We start from the raw sequence: 21,107 nt of genomic DNA on the forward strand, positions 1-21,107 counted from the left end.
GGGTGATGGAAGGAAGGTGGGGTTTAAAAGAAGGGAGGAAAATGTCATTTCTCGGATGAGAATAGGTCACACAGGTCTCAATCATACATTAAGGGTAATAGGAAAGCATCCAACCGGAAAGTGTACACACTGTAGCCAGCCAGAAACGGTTGAACATGTTTTGCTGCATTGCAGGAAATATAGTATTCAGAGAAATGTGCTTTTCCAAACACTGAAGAAAGCAAAATACATTGACTTTTCGCTATCAGGGCTATTAGGGAAAACATCAGGCAATATGTATTGTGAGCTTATTGCGTTTCTTAGAGAAATTGATACATTTAAAATAATCTAGAGTTTTGGTTTTATTTATTTTGTTGTTTTTGTTTTGTTTATTGTTTTCTGCATAGTCTCTTGTCCATACTCCAGTCCAGTTGGTGACGGTAATGCACCTAAAAGTTCGTTTGCCAACCGCCAATAAACACTAAAGAAGAAGAAGAAGAAGAAGAAGAAGATTTATACATGACTCTTATTTTGAAATCGGACTGACTTCCTGTGTTGGACGCGCGAGGTTTGTTTTTGAAAAAGCACATCCCAGCGCCATGGCTGGCATAACCTAGCTAGCTCTGATACTTTCTGTAAAGCTTTTTTATATGGTGGTTTTATGTTTTGTTCTCAGCATTGTGTCAAGAGCCACGTCGAGACATGACAGTCAACACACGCTGACATGGTAGGTAGAAACAACGTTAAAATATTAATGTAACGTACTTTGACGTCTGGTGTGTTTTTGTGAAAGAGTAACGCTAGCAGTCAGTATAAGTTCACCTCAGTGTTTTTTAGACATTGTAACCTAAGTCTAACTTAAGTCAACGCTACAATATTGACATCTATTTATCAATACATCAATTGTCCTAAGTACTGACATTGACGTAAGATAGCTGAATAGCAGCTAATGCAAAGCTGGCCGTGCTCAGACTGTAGAATACATCTCATAATTCAGCAGATGAGTAAGAAGTTCTCAGATATTTTAATCTAGTAAAAGTAGAAATACCACTGTGTAGAAATACTATGTTACAAGAAAAGGTCTTGCATTTAAGATCTTACGTAAAAGTACAAAAGTATTGGTATCAAAATATACTTAAAGTACCAAAATGACTTATTGTGCTTAATTACATGTCACTTACATGTCACGCTTAATATCCCAATGTGTTCATCACAGCTGGTAAAAGTGGAGATCATTTTACTTTATACACTGCTGCTGGATATTTAAACCTATAATTGTCTATTGTTTATCTCTTAGTTCATTTATATTTAGTATTAGCAAATAATATGAATCTAGATAGTAACTAATATTGTCAAACAAATGCAGTGCAGTAAAGAGCTAAGTAAATTAAGTTAGTAAACATATTTGCTTCCAAACTGCAGTGGAGTGTAAGTACTGTATAGAGTAGCATAAAATAAAAATGCTCTAGTAAAGTACCCGGAAATCCTACACCAGCTTAAAGCTCGCTAAGGTTAACTTCGATGTTTGATGATGTTGATGAAGTTGCTGTTTTTTAATTTCTGTCATGATTCAATCTTTGTTTTTCTCAGTGCCACATGACAAACTTTAGGAATCACATAAATCAACTGGAATGGATTTAACGTTACCCTCTAAACACATTTACGACACATACAAAGATGAAATCTGGAAAGGTAAGACAATAGTAGACGTTGCCTTTTTTATCAAAATGACACTTGAAAATATTAGGCTTTTATTGTGCAATTACAAAAGACAAACATAATGTTATTTATATTGGAGGTTGTGAACACTATTTCTATCATATAAACTATTTCTAATTACTCAATCTAGAGCTGGGCCCTCTGGACCCCGACTGGTTTGAGTCCCTGACAGCTCAAACGTTCACCAACGAGGGACATTTTTATGATCAAGATGACCTGTGTGCCAATCAAGAAGGAAACTTTAAAACACCTTTGGACAAAAGTGCAGTAGAAAGTCAGCTGTTTTCAACCCCAAAAGTTTTCAGACGCATTCGAGTTGTGTCACCTGAAACTGGGGATGACCATTCTTTCACCGGTGAATCCGGTAAAGAGGAAGGTAATGTCTGAAAAAAGATGATGTATGCATGAATCTAAATGTATAGCACATTCCGTTAGCTCATACAGGATGTCTGCGCATATCATGTTAAATGAGTTGTTGTTAATTGTTCTTACCTACTCATGACTGCATGATACACTTTCTTGATGTTTTATCTTAAAAATAATTCCTTGTATTTCCTAGAAAGAGAAACATTGACATGGACGACAACACAAAGTCCTTGTTTGTTTCAGATGTCAAAGTGGTGGGTGCAATCATTTCTGCTTGCTGTCTATATGGTTTTAAGAAGTATATGTTTAATATATTCCAAATGGCAAAGTCATTATTTTAATGTGTGTAGGCATTCTAAATTATTCTATTTTATTTTGTTACTTTTATTGTCACAGCTGTTGGCAGTTTTTGATTTCTATCGTGTTCTTTATAGGGACCCAGGTGCTAGAAATGGAAGATACCAGAGATTTGGTGAGCTACAAATGTCTCTGTATTTAATCCGTTTAAATTACATTTAAAAAAAGATTGAATCATCACTGATAATTGTTTTGCTTTTGCCATCTGTACAGATCCACTTCACACCCCACACAAATCCCCAGTAAGTGTAATGCTTCTAACACTGATGTTAACTGTCATTCAGCAAATGTAACACCATGAATGTGGCATTATGGAATACATTAAGCTTTCCCCTATTTATACTGTTTTCTGAATGTTACAGTTCAGCTACAGCAAGCCTATACCTGAAGGTCTCAGAGTTTTTCCTGATATATTATGGACCAGTTTTCAGAATACCCCACCAGCAGAACCATCCACCCTCATTTTAAGTAAGCAAATTACTCAATTGGTTGTCTAAAATATAACAAATAAATGTATTTGTTTGTTAACTAATCATTGTCTTCTCAATGTTATAGCAAAAGCTGACGAGAGTCCCTGTCCAGAAGATGTTTCTGCAGAACAAGATGTGGTTGTGAGTACTCCGTGCAGCCCCAACAGGCCAAGATATCTCTCCAAACCTTATTACATAATTTCCATGTTATCATCTACATAATTCTGTTTATTGACATAATGTCATTTGAGGAATCAAGAGGAAGAAAAAGGGCAGAAGATTTGCACATTTCATTTGTATTTATTTAAAGGATTGCTATCCAGCTCTCACTTAAAAGTTTAGACAAGAGATTGCAGGTGTGGCATTTGAAATGGCTTCTAAATCTCTGTTTTTATATCTTGTTTTTCTTAGTTTGTACGGAAGCTTTTCCCTTCTCTTTCAAATCCATCAAAAGTGGTGTCACCCAAAAACAATGGTATACCTTCCGTTGCTCAAGGTACTGTGATTTCCTTTACATCTTGCATCCAAGATGGTACACTATCTATCAATAACATGACTATGAATGGCAACAGATATTACATTAGATGCATAATGAACATTATACTGATAGCTGCTTTATTATCAACAGGTGTTGTTTCCCCTGAGGCTGGTCTGGATCCAGAGTCCCCCCACTCCCCTCAGAGTTCCCTGAATCTGAGTGACAGTGGTTGGAAACAGAAGCTACCAGATGCTATTGAGGATGGAGATATTCGCAAAACAGAAGCAAGTGTTCTTGATGGAGCTGAACATGTTCTCTCTATATTTTTCAGTAACAGTAGTTCAGCATTGAGAAAAGTCAAATCGGAAAGAATCAAAAGAAAGCAAACCATTCCAACCAGAGAACATGGCTGCTGCTCTACAGACAACTCGTCAACAAACGATAAACAGAGAACAGCTGATCAGGAACCTGGCAGACTTCCTTCACCACCACCTGTAAAAACTGGAGATGTTGGAATTACCCAGTGGTCTCCGTTGAGTTTATCTGAAATTCCACCTTCTACTGTGGAGGCTTCTTGCTATGATAGTACTCCCGCTACGCAAGTGGGAAACATTATTTTAACAGAACAACTGCGGAGTCACTCTGGCCAGCTAGTCAGGCCTTTGTTGAAACTTACAGACTCTAAGAAAAAGAGGACATTTATTTACACTGTTGGGACTTCAAAACCACAAGTTCACGGAGAAGGAAAACGGACTCAGAAGATTGACTCATCCCCAGTGATTCCAGATTATGGTACAACATTTTGTCATGTATTAATAGTGCAACAATATATTCTCTAAAAACAAATATGTATTCTATAATGAATACATGTTTATGTTTTAATCATAATTTTTTCATTTCAGGAAACAAAGTAAATGTGACACAGTCGGGGAAATCCCAAGATGAAGCATACTATTGCAGCATGGGAAAAAATGAGATGCAAAAATGGGGAAATCTCGCTGTAGATATTCTACCTCCCTCTGTACAAGCAAAAGTCCAGGATCTTGACATGTCGCAGCTTTGCAAAGAATTTGCACAAGACTTCAGTCAATCGTCAGACCCCCGCAAACTGAGTAAAGTAGCAGAGGATACTCCTGGAAATGGCTTCTCTCCATCTGCTTGTCTGTCAGCTGTGAAACGAGCTAAACAGAAAGCAATACAAGCAAAACTTCACTGTGATGGTGACAGTGAATTCCAGTCTACAGATTTCACTCACATTACGGCATCATCATTTGTTCATCGTAGCTCAGAGATTAATGTTCAAAGTAAACCGATGCCTGGTTTTACATCTGATATCTGCAAGATCCCTCCTTTCGCATCTACAAATAAAGGAAATGACAAGGATGTTTTACAAGAAACTGAAATGGATGCCAAGCTGTCCAGTGCATCCAAGGAAAACCAGACACTGGTTCCTGGCAGAGCAATTAAGTTGCACACAGAGAGTACATCAGCACAACTACCCAGCGGGGCAAAAGGAACTGAGGATATCATTTATGGCATTCCCTTTAATGGTCAAGCTTGTAGCAGTCTGCCAGAGAAAACCACAGTTTCTCTTCCTTTCGTGCATGCATCAGGATTTAAAACATCTTCAAATAAAGGGATACAAATTTCCTTAGCCAACCTACAGAGAGCCAAGCATCTATTTGAAGAAACTGAGGGGGGAAAAACGCAATGTGACCAGCCCAGCAAGTGTGTCCTTGACAATAAGAAAGAAATGAGTCGTGGATCAGTGACAAATCCAACCACCAACTCAAACAACCCACCTTCTTCAAGTGAAACAAAAGAGGATATCAGTTGCCAGTTAACAGCTTCACAAAAAGCTGATGTGACTGAGCTTTGCACTCTCTTGGAAGAAGCAGATAGCCAGTTTGAATTTACACAGTTTAAAACGGCAAAGGTGAAACAACACAGTCAAGATAAAACTACCTCTCCCAAAAAAGTTGAGAAAGAATTTGACCCTGATTCACTTTCAGGTATAGATTTTGATGACAGTTTTAGTTCAGAAGAAAAGCATCTGGCGGTAACAGTGATGTATGAAAAAAGGGACTTAGTTCCAGATGGTAAAACAAATTGTGATACACCCAACATTACAAGTAAATCCACAGGTCTTTTATTGTCCAGTGCAATCATAAATGAAAACTCCTCGACTGAAGTTGCGTCTACCACTAAAGGCCCAAGGCTTATTCTTTCAACTGATCACAAAACCCTTGACAGAGCCCTGCACACGGACACAAGCAAGCTGGAGAACAACAACCCTTTACTTGGTGTGGGATTTAAGACTGCAGGAGGAAACAATTTGAAAGTTTCAAAAAAGTGTTTGAGCAAAGCTAGGGCTTTGTTTGCAGATTTAGAGGAGAATCTTGTGACAAGTCAAACCTCACCAGACAAGCTGAGACGGGATCCTAGGACACAGCACAAGACTACTGTGGACAATCACAAGGATTCATCTTTGCATGATAAGTTGAAGGAGTCTGTCTGTTCAGAAAAACTGGTCACAAGCATAAGAGATGAAAATGCTGCACCAAGTTTTGAAAACATCAAGATGGACACCACGTGTCAACGTGGGTTCCAAATGGCCTGTGGGAAAGGGATTACTATCACAGCAAAAGCTAGGAGTCAGCAGGAGGCAGATGTTTTCTTCGAAGACACTATGGACTTTAATGATGGCCTATCAGTAAAACATCAGAAGAGCACTGTACCGTTGCCTGGAAGTGTCAGCCATAACGAGACCCTTCTAAATTGTAAAGGAATAAAAGTAACTGTTCCTGAAGAACTGATCAATAACCCTGAACATGTGAATGCTGGACCAGCTGCACCCCATACAGATGCACAACAAAATGTAAAGATTCTAAATGTTGGTTTTAAGAATGCACCATCTTTTGGAGATTATGCCCCTTTCCATGAAAACCCTTCGACTGCAAAGGCTCTTTCATGCACAACATCTACGAGTACTGGCTCCTCTGCCATCAATAAATCCAGCAACGATGTTGGATTTTTTACAGCCAGTGGAAAGAAGGTATCTATGTCAGCTGATGCACTGAAAAAAGCAGAGTCCCTTTTGAATGAAATGAATCCTCTTGGGGACGCAAACCAACAACTGAAACAACAAGGAGATGCTTTAAGAACAGGTCATCTCACCAACAATCATATTCAGGTTACAGCCCCTACAAATTGTGGATTTCAGACAGCCAGTGGCAAAGGAGTGGCCATTTCATCTACAGCTCTCAAGAAAGCAAAAATGTTGTTGAGTGAATGTGATAAAGATGAAATCAATGTGACACCAGCACGTTCAACGATGCGAGTTCCTGGTCCACAACTTGGGAAGAGTGGATTTCCTGCAGGCAGCAGTAAGCCAGTGGCATTTTCTTATGAGGCCATCCAGAAGGCAAAAGCTCTCTTCAGTGATCTCAGTTTCAGTACAGAGATCCCAGCTGTTTCAGACACCATGAATAGAGAAAAGAAACAAGGCAATGCTGAAAATACAAAAGAAATGCATTGTGGTTTTACAACTGCAGGGGGAGCTAAAGTCCATGTTTCACATACAAATCTATTAAAAGCAAAACACCTCTTGACAGAATTTGATGATGGTCCTATTTCAACAAGAGCAATGCAAGAGGCAGATACTTTATTCAAGGACTGTGACCTTATGAAAAGAAACAATGGCAGGCCAGTAAAACAAAAGAGAAGTATAGAACCTGTGAGTGGAAGCAGCAGCAAGAAGAAAAACTTTTCACATTTTAAACAAGATGAAAAAATGAACATAAACATTTCTGAAGAACCTAGAATTCAAAATCTGCCATTAATTGTGAACCATGAAAAGATGCAACATCCTCATGATGTTGAGACTCACAAAGACGATTTTAAGAAAACACTGGATTCTATCGAAGTTGCTTCTTTACATGGAAACCCATCTTTGATGTCAAAGCCGCTTTCTCCTGCATTGTGCACAACTTCAAAGAACATTAGTTCCTCTGCAGTCAATGGATTGGGCAAAGGTGGTGGATTCTGTACAGCCAGTGGCAAAAAAGTATCCGTTTCTGATAGCTCGATGACAAAAGTGAAGTCTCTTTTCAACGAAAGTGCTATATTTGAGGACACAAACAAACAGAAAGAAGGAACATTTCTACCAATGAATGGTGGATTTAAGACAGCCAGTGGCAAAGGGGTTACCATTTCATCTTCAGCACTAAAGAAGGCAAAAACTCTGTTAAGTGACTGTGAAGGAGTTGAGAATACACCGGAACATTGCAAGCCTCCAGTTCCTGGGCCGCCACCCAGGAGTAATGGATTTCTTGCAGCCAGTGGTAAGTCAGTGGCATTTTCTTCTGAGGCCCTCCAGAAGGCAAGGGCTCTCTTCAGTGACATCAGTTTCAGTACAGAGATCCCAGCTGTTTCAGACACAAGGAACAGTGATAAGCAACAAGGCAATGATGAAAAAACAGAGAAAATACATTGTGGTTTTACAACTGCAGGGGGAACAAAAGTCAATGTGTCACGGAAAAATCTATTGAAAGCCCAAAACCTTTTAGCAGAAGAAGCTGATGGGAATTGTCATTCTTCAAACTCATACTCAAAATACCCTCAGGACACTAATAAACCAGATCCATCAAAGGTTATTGATGTGAAACAAACATGTAAGCCTTCAACAGACTGTGGCAAGGACATGCCTACTGGGTTTTGTGGCCCGCTGGTATTCAAATCCTCAACCCCATTGCAAAATCCTGAGCAAGAAAATGAAACTCTTCGAAATCCAAGTCTACCTGATTGCATTTCTTTTAAAGACAAGGCACATACAGATTCATTTCAGTTAAAAGAAGGCACAACTAGCCCAGCATCAGCTGGCAACCTCCATGAAAGCCCTGAAGAGGAAATGTCCATTGGTTTGGACTATGAAACAAATCGGACCAGTAACAGCAAGGGATGTACGGTCAAAAGGCCACAAGAGTCTTCTGTTTTAAATGCTCAGTCACTTGACCTAAGTGATTGCACTGAAACCCAGCAGAAGTTTTTCGCCCAGGAAGCTCTGGACTGCACTAAAGCTTTGTTAGATGATGAAAGTCTCTCAATGACTTTAGAAAACATGCCACTGCAAGAAAACCCAAAATCCAGCTTCAGATCTGCCGAGGAGCAAAAAGGAACAGGGAAAAGATCAGTAGAGGACTCAGATATAGCTGGTAAGTGTTTTAGTTGTTTAGATGATGCAACTTTGAAGTATTGACTATTTATTCTTCATTTGATACATAAAATACATTGTTCCCATATTGCAAAATATCAATTTTTTATGACTCACTAACTAAATGCTAGTAGATTGCAAACATTAATCTATGACTTTATGTCACAAAAATTACTATTTTACATAAAAGGTTGCCATGCTGTTTTGAATATTCTAGGTCAGCCTCCCCTGAAAAGGCGACTACTGAAAGAATTCGACAGGACTGTTGATGATCCCAAAGGTTCAACACTCTTTCCGGAGACAAGTTGTCCAAAAGGTAAACCAGTAGCACTGTAACAAGTTATCTTAAGAATAAATATTTTGTCTTATATATTAACTCTTGTTTTTATTTTGTAGGTGTAATGAAAGACCGAAGGGTTTTTAAATACAGTGTCTCTCTCCATCCAAACATTACAAGGCCACCTGGGTAAGTTGCCTTTTAAATTGTTTGTCCATGTTTTCAAGCAGCTGAAAAAAAGTAATCGACTTTTTGTAATGTATATTTTGTCTTACGGAAGTGGAAAAAACGATATTGAAACCAGATTGCAAAAGATGACACCAACACAGCCATCGATCCCAGGAGACAGCAGATCATCACATCCCAAGGTGCCAGCGTTTGTTCCTCCATTCCTCAGGAATGCAAAGACAGAGAGTCACAAGAATGGAGTGCTCAAGGTCAACCAAGGAACACCTTCTGCATTTGTTCCTCCATTCAAAAAACAAAGAACTATTGTCCAAGAGAGCTCCTCTAAACCACAAGAGGAGGAAGATAATAACCTCCGTCTCTTTGTAACGCCCTTCAGCAGCAACACCTTTGTGCCAACCGCTAAAAAAATACAGAGCACTACAGATGTAACTAGTGATAAAAGTAAAGAAGACATTCAGACGGTGTCCTTGGCTGGCACTACAAATAGAAGTCTTAATGATCAAAACGTCGCTGTGGGCTGTGGATCAGAGGACTCTTCTGCCGAGGCGTCACAAGTGGAAGATATATTGTCCCCAAGCCAAGGTGCTGTAGATGATGAATTATTCATGTCAACATGATTACGGTAACTGTACTTAAATCTACATAACATGGGTCAATGTTTTTTTTTTTGGTCTACAGACATATTTCAGAATTTTCCTAATGTTGAGCTGGCACGAGATGTGCAAGATATGAGGATCAGGAAAAAGAAGCGCCAGACCATTCGACCTTTGCCGGGAAGTTTGTTGCTTACCAAAACCTCAGGGGGGTCGAGGATACCGTTAAAAGCTGCAGTAAATGGAAAGCCTCCTGTAATATACAGCCAAAAACAGGCAAGGCCAGAAGTGTTTTGTAAAAGGATTTTGTTGTTTTTGTTTATAAATGAGATCACTTCCATGTAAACAGCAATTTGACTTGTTCTTGTTTTTCAGCTGTATGGACATGGAGTTCATCAGCACGTGTGTGAGATCACCAGTGAGACTGCAGAATCCTTCCGCTTCAATTTACAGCAGTTCATCAGACGGGAAGCATTAGTAGAAGGAGGTGGTGTGCAGCTTGCGGATGGAGGATGGCTAATCCCCAGCAAGGACGGGACTGCAGGGAAAGAAGAGTTTTATAGGTATTATTGAACTTTAGTTTAAATCAAAGTTGAACATATATTTTTGGAGAAACAAGGTGTGTTTTGGAATTTGCAATAAAGCCGGAATATCCTCTTGCTCTGCACTGTCCACAGAGCGTTATGTGACACACCTGGTGTTGATCCTAAACTAATGAGTGAGGCGTGGGCGTACAATCACTACCGATGGATTGTGTGGAAGCAAGCCTCCATGGAAAGATCATTTCCAGAATCAATGGGCAGTCTCTGTCTCACTCCAGAGCAGCTTCTCCTTCAACTGAAGTACAGGTGGGATTCTGTTCTATGTTTTTCTTTAGTTTATGTTATTCAGATGTGCGCTTAGCAAGACATCCAAGCATATTAATGCGAAATGTGTAAATATATGACACCTAAATAACTAAGACGGCTTAATTATGTATCACCTACTTCTGTTTTGTATCAGATTTAAAGACTCCATTTATTTAGTTTAATAAATAAATAAGCAAAAAGAAATGAGCAGAATTGTTTCCCTACCACATTTAATTAAATACACAAGGATAACTTGTTGATATTAATTACATTTTTACATTTAACATGTATTTAATTTGTGTTGCCTCTTATTAATTGTTATGTGTATCAGATACGATGTAGAGGTGGACCACAGCCGCAGACCGGCTCTGAGAAAGATCATGGAAAAGGACGACACATCAGCCAAAACCCTGGTCCTGTGTGTGTGCGGGGTCGTCTCCAGGGGCCACTCCACAAACCGACAGAGTTTCAGTGACACCAAGACTCCTCCAGATGCTGAAGCCAAGGTTGAAAACCCATCTGCAGTTGTGTGGCTGACAGATGGATGGTACGCCATTAAAGCCCAGCTGGATGAACCTTTGACTGCCATGCTCCACAAAGGTCGAGTGGCTGTGGGGGGGAAGCTGATCATCCACGGGGCTCAGCTGGTGGGATCACAGGATGCTTGCTCTCCTCTGGAGGCACCTGAATCTCTCATGTTAAAGGTACTTCAAGAGGGGGGCCAAACGCTATTCTATCTCTCCACAAGGATGCCAAATAACAAGCATTTGGATAATTAATTGTTTTTGTGTTTAGATATGTGCCAACAGCAGCCGTCCCGCACGATGGGATGCTAAGCTGGGATTTCACAAGGATCCACGGCCATTCCTGCTTCCTATCTCCAGTTTGTACAGCAATGGAGGACCGGTAGGATGTGTGGACGTTATTATCCTGAGAAGCTACCCCTTACAGGTGCGTGTGGTCTTGCATTGATATATTGTTTCTGTTATTTCTGGAAGCTCATGTTATAATCCCTTTTGACAATATGCTTTTGACTGTATGCAAATTCTTCCAGTGGATGGAGAGGAAAACAGATGGAGGGGCTGTGTTTCGCTCTGTTCGTGCAGAAGAGAAGGAGGCGAGGCAACACGACAGCAACAAACAAAAAGCTATGGAGATCCTGTTTGCTAAGATTCAAGCTGAATTTGAAAAGGAGGACAAAGGTAGGTTTCCAGCATGTTATGGACAGGTTAAAATGGAAAAAGTGTTGTTGTAGAGCATGTGTCCCATGTCTGAGTACTCTCTGCATCCAATCTCTCTCTCACCACTTCTCCTGTCTGTCTTCAGCTCTACTTGTTAAGGCAGGAAAAGCCTAACAAATATAAAAATATAAAATTGTCCTCCACAGGTAATAGCAGACCTCAGCGTAGAAGACGGACAATCAGTCGTCAAAGTATTGCAGGTCTTCAAGATGGAGAGGAGCTGTATGAAGCAGTGGGGGATGACCCAGCGTATCTGGAGGTGATAAGACATTTACTTAACAGATCATTAAAATAATTTCTGTCATGAATAGAGATTGACTTTCTCTCTTATTTCACATGCATGTCCAGGCTCAATTGAGTGAACAGCAGGTGGAGACTCTACGTAGCTACAGATGTTCTCTGATGGAAAAGAAGCAGGCTGACCTGCAGGATCGCTTCAGACAAGCTTTAGAAAATGCAGAGGAGAGCGAAGGTAGCTGTCCCAAGAGAGACGTCACTCCTGTGTGGAGGCTCTGCCTCGCGGACCTCATGGACCAACCTGGCAGTGGTGTGTCTTCATTCTTTCTCAGTTTAAATGTACACTGGTTGCTTTAATGTATTTACTGCTGTTTTCTTATACTAATTTTTTTTGTGTTTTGTAGTCTACCAGCTGAACTTTTGGCGGCCTTCCTCGGATCTTCAGTCTTTACTGAAGGAAGGCAGTCGATACAAAGTCTATAATGTCACCACTTCAGACGGAAAGAAACATGTTGGTAACACAACTGTTCAGCTGACTGGGACAAAGAAAACACAGTTTCAGGACCTCCCGGTAGGCTACTGTAGAGTGTATCAGTGGGTATATGGACTTCTAGATGAAAAATGTATAAAGTCAGATAGATGATGGAAATAACTAATATTACGTAATATTTGTTTTATCATTCAGGTCTCTCGGGAATGGTTATCAACACATTTTCAACCGAGAGTCTCTACCCATTTTGTGGATCTTCAAAACACAGAACTGCAGCCGCAGTGTGGAGAAGTTGATCTCACAGGATATGTCATCAGCATCGTAGATGGAGAGGGTAGGTGAATTAATATTTCTTTACTGTTCCTGATGTAACTCCTTTCTAAATAAAATTATTGTTTGCGCTTTTGAACACAGGTTTCTCTCCGGCATTTTATCTGACTGATGGGGAAATTAACTTTGTCAAAGTGCGCTGTTTCAGCAGCTTTGCTCAGTCTGGCTTGGAAGATTTGGTAAAGCCAAATGTTCTGTTGGCTCTGAGCAACCTGCAGCTGAGAGGTCAGTCCACATCTCCCACGCCTGTTGTGTACGCTGGAGATCTGACCGTCTTTTCCACAAACCCCAAAGAGGTTCATCTGCAGAAATCTCTCTGCCAACTCAGAAAACTGGCCCAGGTACAGTGCTAAATCCTCAGACCTATGAAGCCGCTGAAATGTGTCCAAAACTGTGTTTGCCTTTTTCTCAATTAAGAATCCTGGATGCTCTCAAAGCCAAAGTGCCTGATGTTTTGACGAAATCACAAATGCATTTGCTATCATTGAATTAAGGTGCAGGTGATGGTTGATGAAAATGGAAATGCTCAATAGGAATAGCGATGTTTCTCAAATATCAAGTAATGTTTGTCATACTTACTTAACCTCTAAAAGACGTTGTAACAGTATTTGAAATCCATTTGTTGAAAATGTTAGAAAACTGAAAATGTTTATCCAATGTGGCTTCTCATATTGACCTCTAACAAGTATTGTATACATTGTTTTCATTTTAAACTTAAAAAGAAACACTTCATTATTCTTTAAAAACACACAGGTGCATGCTTATGATCAGATAATAATTGTTTTGGTAATCTTTTCCCTGACCTTGGCTTAACCACATAGTATGTTTACCTTTTCTCCATGTCCTTGGTTTTTGATACATAAATGTTTTGTTAAATTAAGAAATTATGAATTAAAATGGTCCATCTTGTGTTTTCAGGGTCAGGATAGCTTCTTTACAATTGCTGAGGAGAAGCTTTCACATTTAGGGAAATCTGATGGCCCGAGTTCCTTCTCTTCTCCAGCTCTGCAAACACGAAGCACAGCTTTCACAACAGTCAGAAAACTGGACACATACACAAGTGTGAGTTCATGTCCTTGCTGTTTGGTTCATTTGCTCTCATAACAACTTATATATATATATATATATATATATATTGATCAAATAATGTGTCCTTTTTATGCAGGTGACATCTCAGCAGCCAGTCCGAAGCCTTGGATCCTTCACACCTGTCAGCAGGAAGCCTCCTGCAGCAAACTGCTCCACAGAGAAAGACCCCAGCAGCCTGAAGAAGAGGAGAGCTCTGGACTATCTGTCTCGTATCCCGTCCCCCCCACCTCTTTCCCCGTTTGGCCCAGTGGCTTCTGCATGTGTAAATATGACATTCAACCCCCCTCGGAGGTCTGGGACTGGGACACCTAGCACTTTTAAAACTGTACAGACTCCAGCTCAGACACCTGTTGAAACTCCAGTGGAGGATGAGTGGGTGAATGACGAGGAACTAGCTATGATTGACACTCAGGACTTACATGATGCTGATCTACTGTAGGTACACAGACTGTGAGATGACAAGCACGCTACCACTTTTAAAAGAATACAAAAACTGTACAAATTGCTGATTTTAAAGGCTTATGGCGACATAATGCTCATATTCTGGGGTTGTTGTTGTTGTTGTTGTTGACTAACTGGAGACATTAAAGAGAAGAAGTCTCTTCAGATTACTAAAATCACTTCATCCTGATCTTAATGCGGGAAAAGGGATGTACTTTTCTTATATAAAATTAAAAAGTACATTCCTGTAGTTCGGTTCCATGACTCCCTGTTTCAAACTGTTAGAGGATAATTAAAGTAGGGCTGACTTCTATGCAAGTACATTCTATGATAAAAATACATATTTTCATAAAGGTAAATGCAATATTAGACACATTAACAATCATGTGTTATTTTACAGTGGTCAAATTGCCTAAAAATGCCTGTGTCCACTGTGACAAAAATGGATCAAAAAGTGCAAAAAATATTCTTTGTATCGGTCCCAAAAAATTGAAATAACAAATACTCACTTTATAAAAATCAGAATAGGCTACCTTTATTAGTCCCACAGAGGGGAAATTTGCAAAAAAGGTAGATATATAAAACTAAAGTATATGATTATTGTAAAGCTTGAACAAAAACATTGATTATAATTGCGTCTACTTCCAGGCATATTTAGTTTCGAAAGGATCCCATCTTTGAGTGATGACCTTCAGCTGTCACACGGTCACACGCAGTGACTGTATATCACACTCCAGTCCAGCTGGCGGCGCTGTTCCAAGCCCATTAGAGAGGAGAGAAGAAGAGTGACGCCACTTCCGTAAACACAAGGCAACACATGCATGCCGTTCTTTTTTTGAAGGTTGTTTTTTTACGTTATTAATGCATCTTGAATGTATATGGTGAGTACAACGAATAGTAACATTAACTATCTTTAAATAATTTAAGGCCACAGAGTTGTTTAAATGTTTCACCGTCTTAACTAGTTCGTGAGTAAAACTAACGGGTGGATTAGTTTCGGTTCTATAATAATGAAAACAACACATTTAAGGTTTTAATATTATGTGTAATGTGTCGCCTGTGTTTTAATTATTTTACCATGTAGATGTCTCATACTGGATCCTCCTGTAGGATCTTTCATGACGTAAAAAAACATTGTGTGGGTCAGCGTGGAAGAACCGGTAAAGATGACTCTTCTGACAAAAACTCCAAATCTGTGAGCAATCACTCCAACAGTCGAGAGAAAAGTGTGAGGGAGCGCGTGTTAAAGAAGGTAGGGATCACTAGCACCACCTTCATTGGTCCAGCATTTCCTCCTCCAAAACCAACCAAAGTCAAGTCTGACATTGAAGACACACTGAGTGAGTTTTACAAAGAGCTTGAGAAGATCGATACACCTGATGGTGCAAATAATAATCCAGGGAAACAGCATTCTCAAACACCCATTACTCAAACAACATCTACCGGCAGAGGAATTCAGGATACACGTGAGGAAAATGTACTTCATACAAGCAGATATGCAGAAACAGATGGCTGCCACAGAAGCAGTGGGCAGAAACAGCCACCCTGGTCACACTGGTATCAAAATGAGCCATATCCCAGAAGACCAAGGCCACCTGCTCCTTCTCAAAATCAATGGCGTTATCCTCAAACACCGAACAGACCAACAAACCCAGGCTTTCACAGACCTCCATTCCATCGCCCACCACCTCCATCTGCATTCCCAAATCCACAAAACCCACCGCCACACATGGATCAAAGCTGGCGAGGTTCTGGCACGACGAACCAGCCTGAAGATGAGTCCCATTTTCCAACATTTTCCAGCTCAGCACCTTCCAACGTAAGCAGTCACCCCTCTCAGGGCTTTTATGGAGATTCTCTACACCACTTTGACAGGGATGAACAGGGTTTAAAACTTGATGTACACTCTGATAATGTAAATGGTGGATGGTCAAGAGAACGAAAAGAAGAATTGCGTCAGTTTGGTGAAGATGATGACAGTCACCAGAGATTTGATTCAGAACATGAACCGTGGGCGAGTCACTGCCGACCCCCTGCCAACACGGACACACACCCTCCTCCCTTGGTGCTGATCTTGATGAGGGGATTACCAGGATCTGGGAAATCAACACTTGCCAGGTACGACATTAAGTCTAGATAATTAGTGCATTTGAGTAGAGCTGCAATGATTAGTCGCCTAATCAATAATTCGCTCAAGGGAAAAGTAATCAACCAGTTTCTTTAAAAAAATCATTAAACCAAATATTTTTGTGGTGACAAAATAAGATATTTAAACTACCATGGACTTTTTACATTTTACACAATACATCAAAAATAATCTACAGATACATTGATAATGAAAAGTGTTTGTTAAAAGAGTTAAAATCCAAATTTCTAAGACTGGATGTATTACTTTCATTGTACATCTGTCCCATCTCTCTCACAGACAGCTGCTCTCCACTGGTCCCAGTGGGCTGATACTGAGCACAGACGACTTCTTTGCTCACAGAGAGGGGTACAACTATGAAGCACGTCTTCTTGGAGAAGCACATGACTGGAACCACAACAGAAGTATGTTTTGTGTAAAATCTCATTGCGTCATCACAAAGGCTTTTCTATCAAACTTTAATCAGGACAGTCTTTGCTGTGTGAGTGTTTTCAGACATATATGAAGTTTATTTATATTGGTCCTTGTTTTAAGCCAGTGTTGTCTCTGCTTACAAAGTGGAGAAATTACGGAAGTATCACGTTATCTTGAATAGATGGCAGATCATTTATGGTTTGATGAGATTTGAATTTCCTTGAGAGAAATACTTTAAATTTTCTTTTGTGTCATATTCTTCTGTTCAAAAAATCTCTTTCAGCTCAGGATGCTATGCATGATGGCCGATCTCCCATCATCATCGATAATACAAACGCCCAAGCTTGGGAAATGAAGCCATATGTAAAAATGGTGGGTATAGGAATAAAAAATGCAAATTTGTTTTATTATGGTCACTTCATCGATCCTAATTAATTAAAAGTCCACATTTTTTCAACAGGCCCTGGACAGAGGATACAAAGTGGACTTTTGTGAACCTGACACCAGCTGGAAGTTTGATCCTTTTGAGCTGGAGAAGTACGAGTTCTTAATTATCATATTATATTTGCATACTATTGCAGAATTCTAAAAATGTATAGAAACACAAATTACAAGACTTTTCTCTCCCTCCAGGAGGAACACGCACGGTGTACCAATGGAGAAGATCGCACAGATGATGGATCGTTTTTCATTTCCCGTATCTGTAGACATTGTGATGAATTCACAAGAGCCACCTCACGTGAACCAGAGACGCCGACCAGAGCAGCCACACGGGATGAGAATCAGAGACTTCCATTAGTTTTTCACAAGAACTAAACCAGCCAAATGTTTTTACTTGAAGACCAAAGTTTTGTAATGGTGGGAATATTGTTAAATTCCTTTTTTATGTGATTTTATGAATCTATATTTTTGTATATTCTAAATACATGTAAAGAAAGATTACTTGTTTTCTGAAGAGGTTTTCAGAATTACATTTTTACATGAACCATCTTTTGAAAGGAAAAGTGCATTATTTTTGCATTTTGTATTTGATGGCTGGTTTTTCAGAACAGTCCTTTTTGCAGTACAATATTCAACATGAAAAGGCTGTTCTTGCTGCCTCCCTGTTGTTTTCCTCTGTTCTTAATTGGTTACCAGTTGGTTGTTAAGTTTCTGTTGACTTCTGATTCCTTGAAACTGCTAAAAAAGAGGAAAATAATGTGGCGAAATGTCCTTAATAAACAACTGTTATTTTCTGGTAAATAATGAGTTTTAAGTCACCTTTTTCATTAAGGCAACGAGCTGTTTATCAATGCGTGAATGGCGCCCCAAAAGCCCATTTTCTATTGTCTCCCAAATGAGCCAAATATCTTCACATTTAATATAGGTCGTTGGTTAGAGACAAATATGCTGAATATCTTTCAATGTAACTGTATAAAACTGTAAATGACTGCAGGAGAAACAGGGCATGGAGACCTTATCACAGAAAAAGCCCTGATAAACAGCAGAATATCCAGTGAGTGTGGAGAGGTCTTTGTGCCTGATGGCAGTCATTATTGTGTCTCGCCGGAAATCACATAGTCCCTTGGTATTCTCTCTGGCGTTAGAGCACCATACAGAGATGCTGACTCAAAAGTCTCCATTCAAGCATGAAACAGCCATCACTAATTTCTCAGCAGCGCTTTCATCTTGGCAGGTGTGCGTTTTGCAGTTAAACTGTCCAATCGGGTTTAAAAGAGTCACTAACCCAGAAGCTCTAATTTGTTGAGAAGCTTGCCGTAGGTTTATGAAGGATTAAGATAAAAATAAAAGGAAATGTATTGTAACATTCAGTTAATGTAAACATGCCTCTTGGTGTTTGAAGATTGACTCAGACTGCAGTATACATTGTCTGCAGCTTCCTGATTTTTCTCCAGAGGTTTATTCACACAGCACTGACCTTGATTTACAGAATCCACTGCCAATGTGCAAGCCAACTTGTAGGAGGAAACAGTGTGAATCACAGTGTTCTCTGCAGTATATTCAAGGTCTAGTGGAAGCTAAGATTTGTTTTTTTAAACAGCCTGAATAATGTTGATCTTGAGAAGAAAAAAAGTGTATACATGATTTGGGATTATATTATCCTAATATGCATTGTGTACAACAGGAACCGTGACAGGAAGTACAAATACAGAAGGAAGTACATTTTTATTCTAGCATGAAAACCTACATTTTATACCTCAACAGACATCTTTTTTATCTGATTGTTTGTTTAAATGGTTTTAATGCATATAATAGCAAAACAATAAGTGTGGTAAATTATACAGACGTAGACACAAGGGACATTTCAAATTAAATGCAATTTAGTGAATGAAAGCTGATCAGATCTTGCTAAATAAAGTGACGCCTGACTTTAGAGTACGGGCTCAGCTGGTAAGTTGGGTCTCCCTGATATAACAAAGAGCCTGAGAAAGAAAACCAATGCAAAGCCAGTTTTTAATAAGCTTTCAAAAGAGTTTACTATCCGTCAGTTCAGTTGGATAGCAATGCCTCCCTCTCCAATGTCAGTTTGAGTCATTGTGAATTAATGTATCTCCTTTTATAGGATTCTAGACACTGGTGCTTATAGTCAGGGGCAGTATACTGAAAATGAGATCGATCAGTAAGTCAGTAACAATAAAAAGACAACATATTATATATTCCCAAGGAAAATCCCCAATTATTTTCACAGTAATATCTTTGGTAGATGATGTTGTTTACATATTTTCCATTCCTAAGTGTAAAATAGGTGCCACATTTCAGAGGATTTGATTTGTGCATCCTTTTTAAAGTATTAATGAATAATAATATAACTTATATGCAAATTAGAAAAGGACACATAACATTCTCACCAAGAAGAAATGTGTTAGCTGTCTTCCATATAAAAAAAAGAAAAGCTTTGACCTTTTTAATCCTGAACCTGATAAAAATCCTAGACCTTAATAAAGCCCGGGTCTGTACATGAGCAGGAGCTTTAAACACTGACAGGGTGATAGGAACAGCTCATGTTCACATCAAAACTAGATTATCCCGTTTTATAACCTGAGTCACACCGAGTTCTTTTCAACAGTTTGACCTTATGCAGAAAATATTTCAACGTTGACAATAATGAAAAGAATCTGCACACTCCAATCAGTGCACTAATGGCAAGCTTCCTCTGAAATCATCTTTCTATTATTAGAAAGTAGATGTTCTTCCTAACTCCAGCTTCTCCGAACATGCTGTCATAGATCGGCATTAAAGCGGAAAGAACACCCTAAAAAGCCTTTCTTTAATGGAGACAAAACTGCCAGTAATGGAATGCCAACTGCAAACTGTTATTTTTGTATCAATTACACAACATCCTGCTGTTTTGTGACAACAGGATACCAGAAACAGGAAAAGGCATGCATTGTACCCATGCTGACACATAAGGAACATTCAATAGTAATCTCTACACAAACATGCATTAAATATAATGGATTCACCCACCATTTTGGATTGTTTGAGTGACTTTACCAAATACTCAAGCAAAAGGTTTGCTTAGATTGGATATAAGAGCATGAGAACCTGAGCATGCAATGAATAGACAACCGAATGTACTATACCAATTGCTTTAGTCATCACTAGCTCTAAGTGTGACCATCAACTTTGTTCTCTCATGTCTTGCATTCACAATGTTTTAATTTCCTCAGATAGAGACTCTTGCTTTTAAGTCCTTCAAACTATGGGATGAGTTATGGCTTTTAGGAACATTTACTTCTGTACAAAAGAGCACACATCATGCTAGAGGCTGGTGAGAGTCCTTGATACAAGAACATGATGAAATATGGAACCTGACTTCTGTGTGAATCCATGATTTAATAGATGTAAGTGAGTGATGGCAAAAAGTCACTGTTGTTTATGGGCCTCTAAACCTCACCTTGAGGGGACACAGGTTTCCTTTTCAATGTTTCACCCTGATCATTGTCCCACAGTGTGTTTGTGCAGTGTACTTCCAATGTCAATGTGTGTAATTGCAGCAGCAAAACAAGAGTGTGTGTGCTCTGAATGATGATAAGGAGGCAGATGAGGAGTGCTGTGTGCTCCCTAAATGGCAGTGATGAGCCATAATTAAGTCATTGCCATTAACCATCTCAGTGAGCTGAAAAGCCAGATGAAATCATAGCTGACACTGAAGTGAGGGGGCAGAGGACAAACACCAACTGGATTCGACATGCTGAATGTGTGCTAATTACCCTGGTAGATCGTACAC

General features: G+C 39.4%; 1 protein-coding gene across 1 annotated transcript; it reads left to right on the top strand.

The window, feature by feature from the left end:
* Positions 1 to 582: 582 nt before the first annotated feature.
* LOC104967210 (BRCA2 DNA repair associated) lies at positions 583 to 18,121 on the top strand. Its single transcript, XM_010796627.1, has 32 exons — positions 583 to 706; positions 1,570 to 1,671; positions 1,829 to 2,074; positions 2,258 to 2,318; positions 2,499 to 2,536; positions 2,635 to 2,663; positions 2,784 to 2,889; positions 2,977 to 3,032; positions 3,303 to 3,387; positions 3,520 to 4,161; positions 4,272 to 8,582; positions 8,799 to 8,897; positions 8,978 to 9,047; positions 9,139 to 9,629; positions 9,726 to 9,916; positions 10,016 to 10,203; positions 10,318 to 10,488; positions 10,820 to 11,192; positions 11,284 to 11,439; positions 11,543 to 11,690; positions 11,876 to 11,988; positions 12,078 to 12,276; positions 12,371 to 12,537; positions 12,652 to 12,790; positions 12,871 to 13,127; positions 13,705 to 13,848; positions 13,952 to 14,299; positions 15,401 to 16,434; positions 16,742 to 16,866; positions 17,160 to 17,248; positions 17,337 to 17,413; positions 17,510 to 18,121. The coding sequence occupies exons 2-32, from the start codon at positions 1,611 to 1,613 to the stop codon at positions 17,673 to 17,675; spliced, it is 10,380 nt and encodes a 3,459-aa protein (XP_010794929.1). The 5' UTR covers positions 583 to 706; positions 1,570 to 1,610; the 3' UTR covers positions 17,676 to 18,121.
* Positions 18,122 to 21,107: the final 2,986 nt, after the last annotated feature.

This window comes from Notothenia coriiceps, unplaced genomic scaffold (genome assembly GCF_000735185.1).
Source record: "Notothenia coriiceps isolate Sejong01 unplaced genomic scaffold, NC01 NC01_scaffold00037250, whole genome shotgun sequence".
In the NCBI taxonomy this organism is placed as follows: domain Eukaryota; kingdom Metazoa; phylum Chordata; class Actinopteri; order Perciformes; family Nototheniidae; genus Notothenia; species Notothenia coriiceps.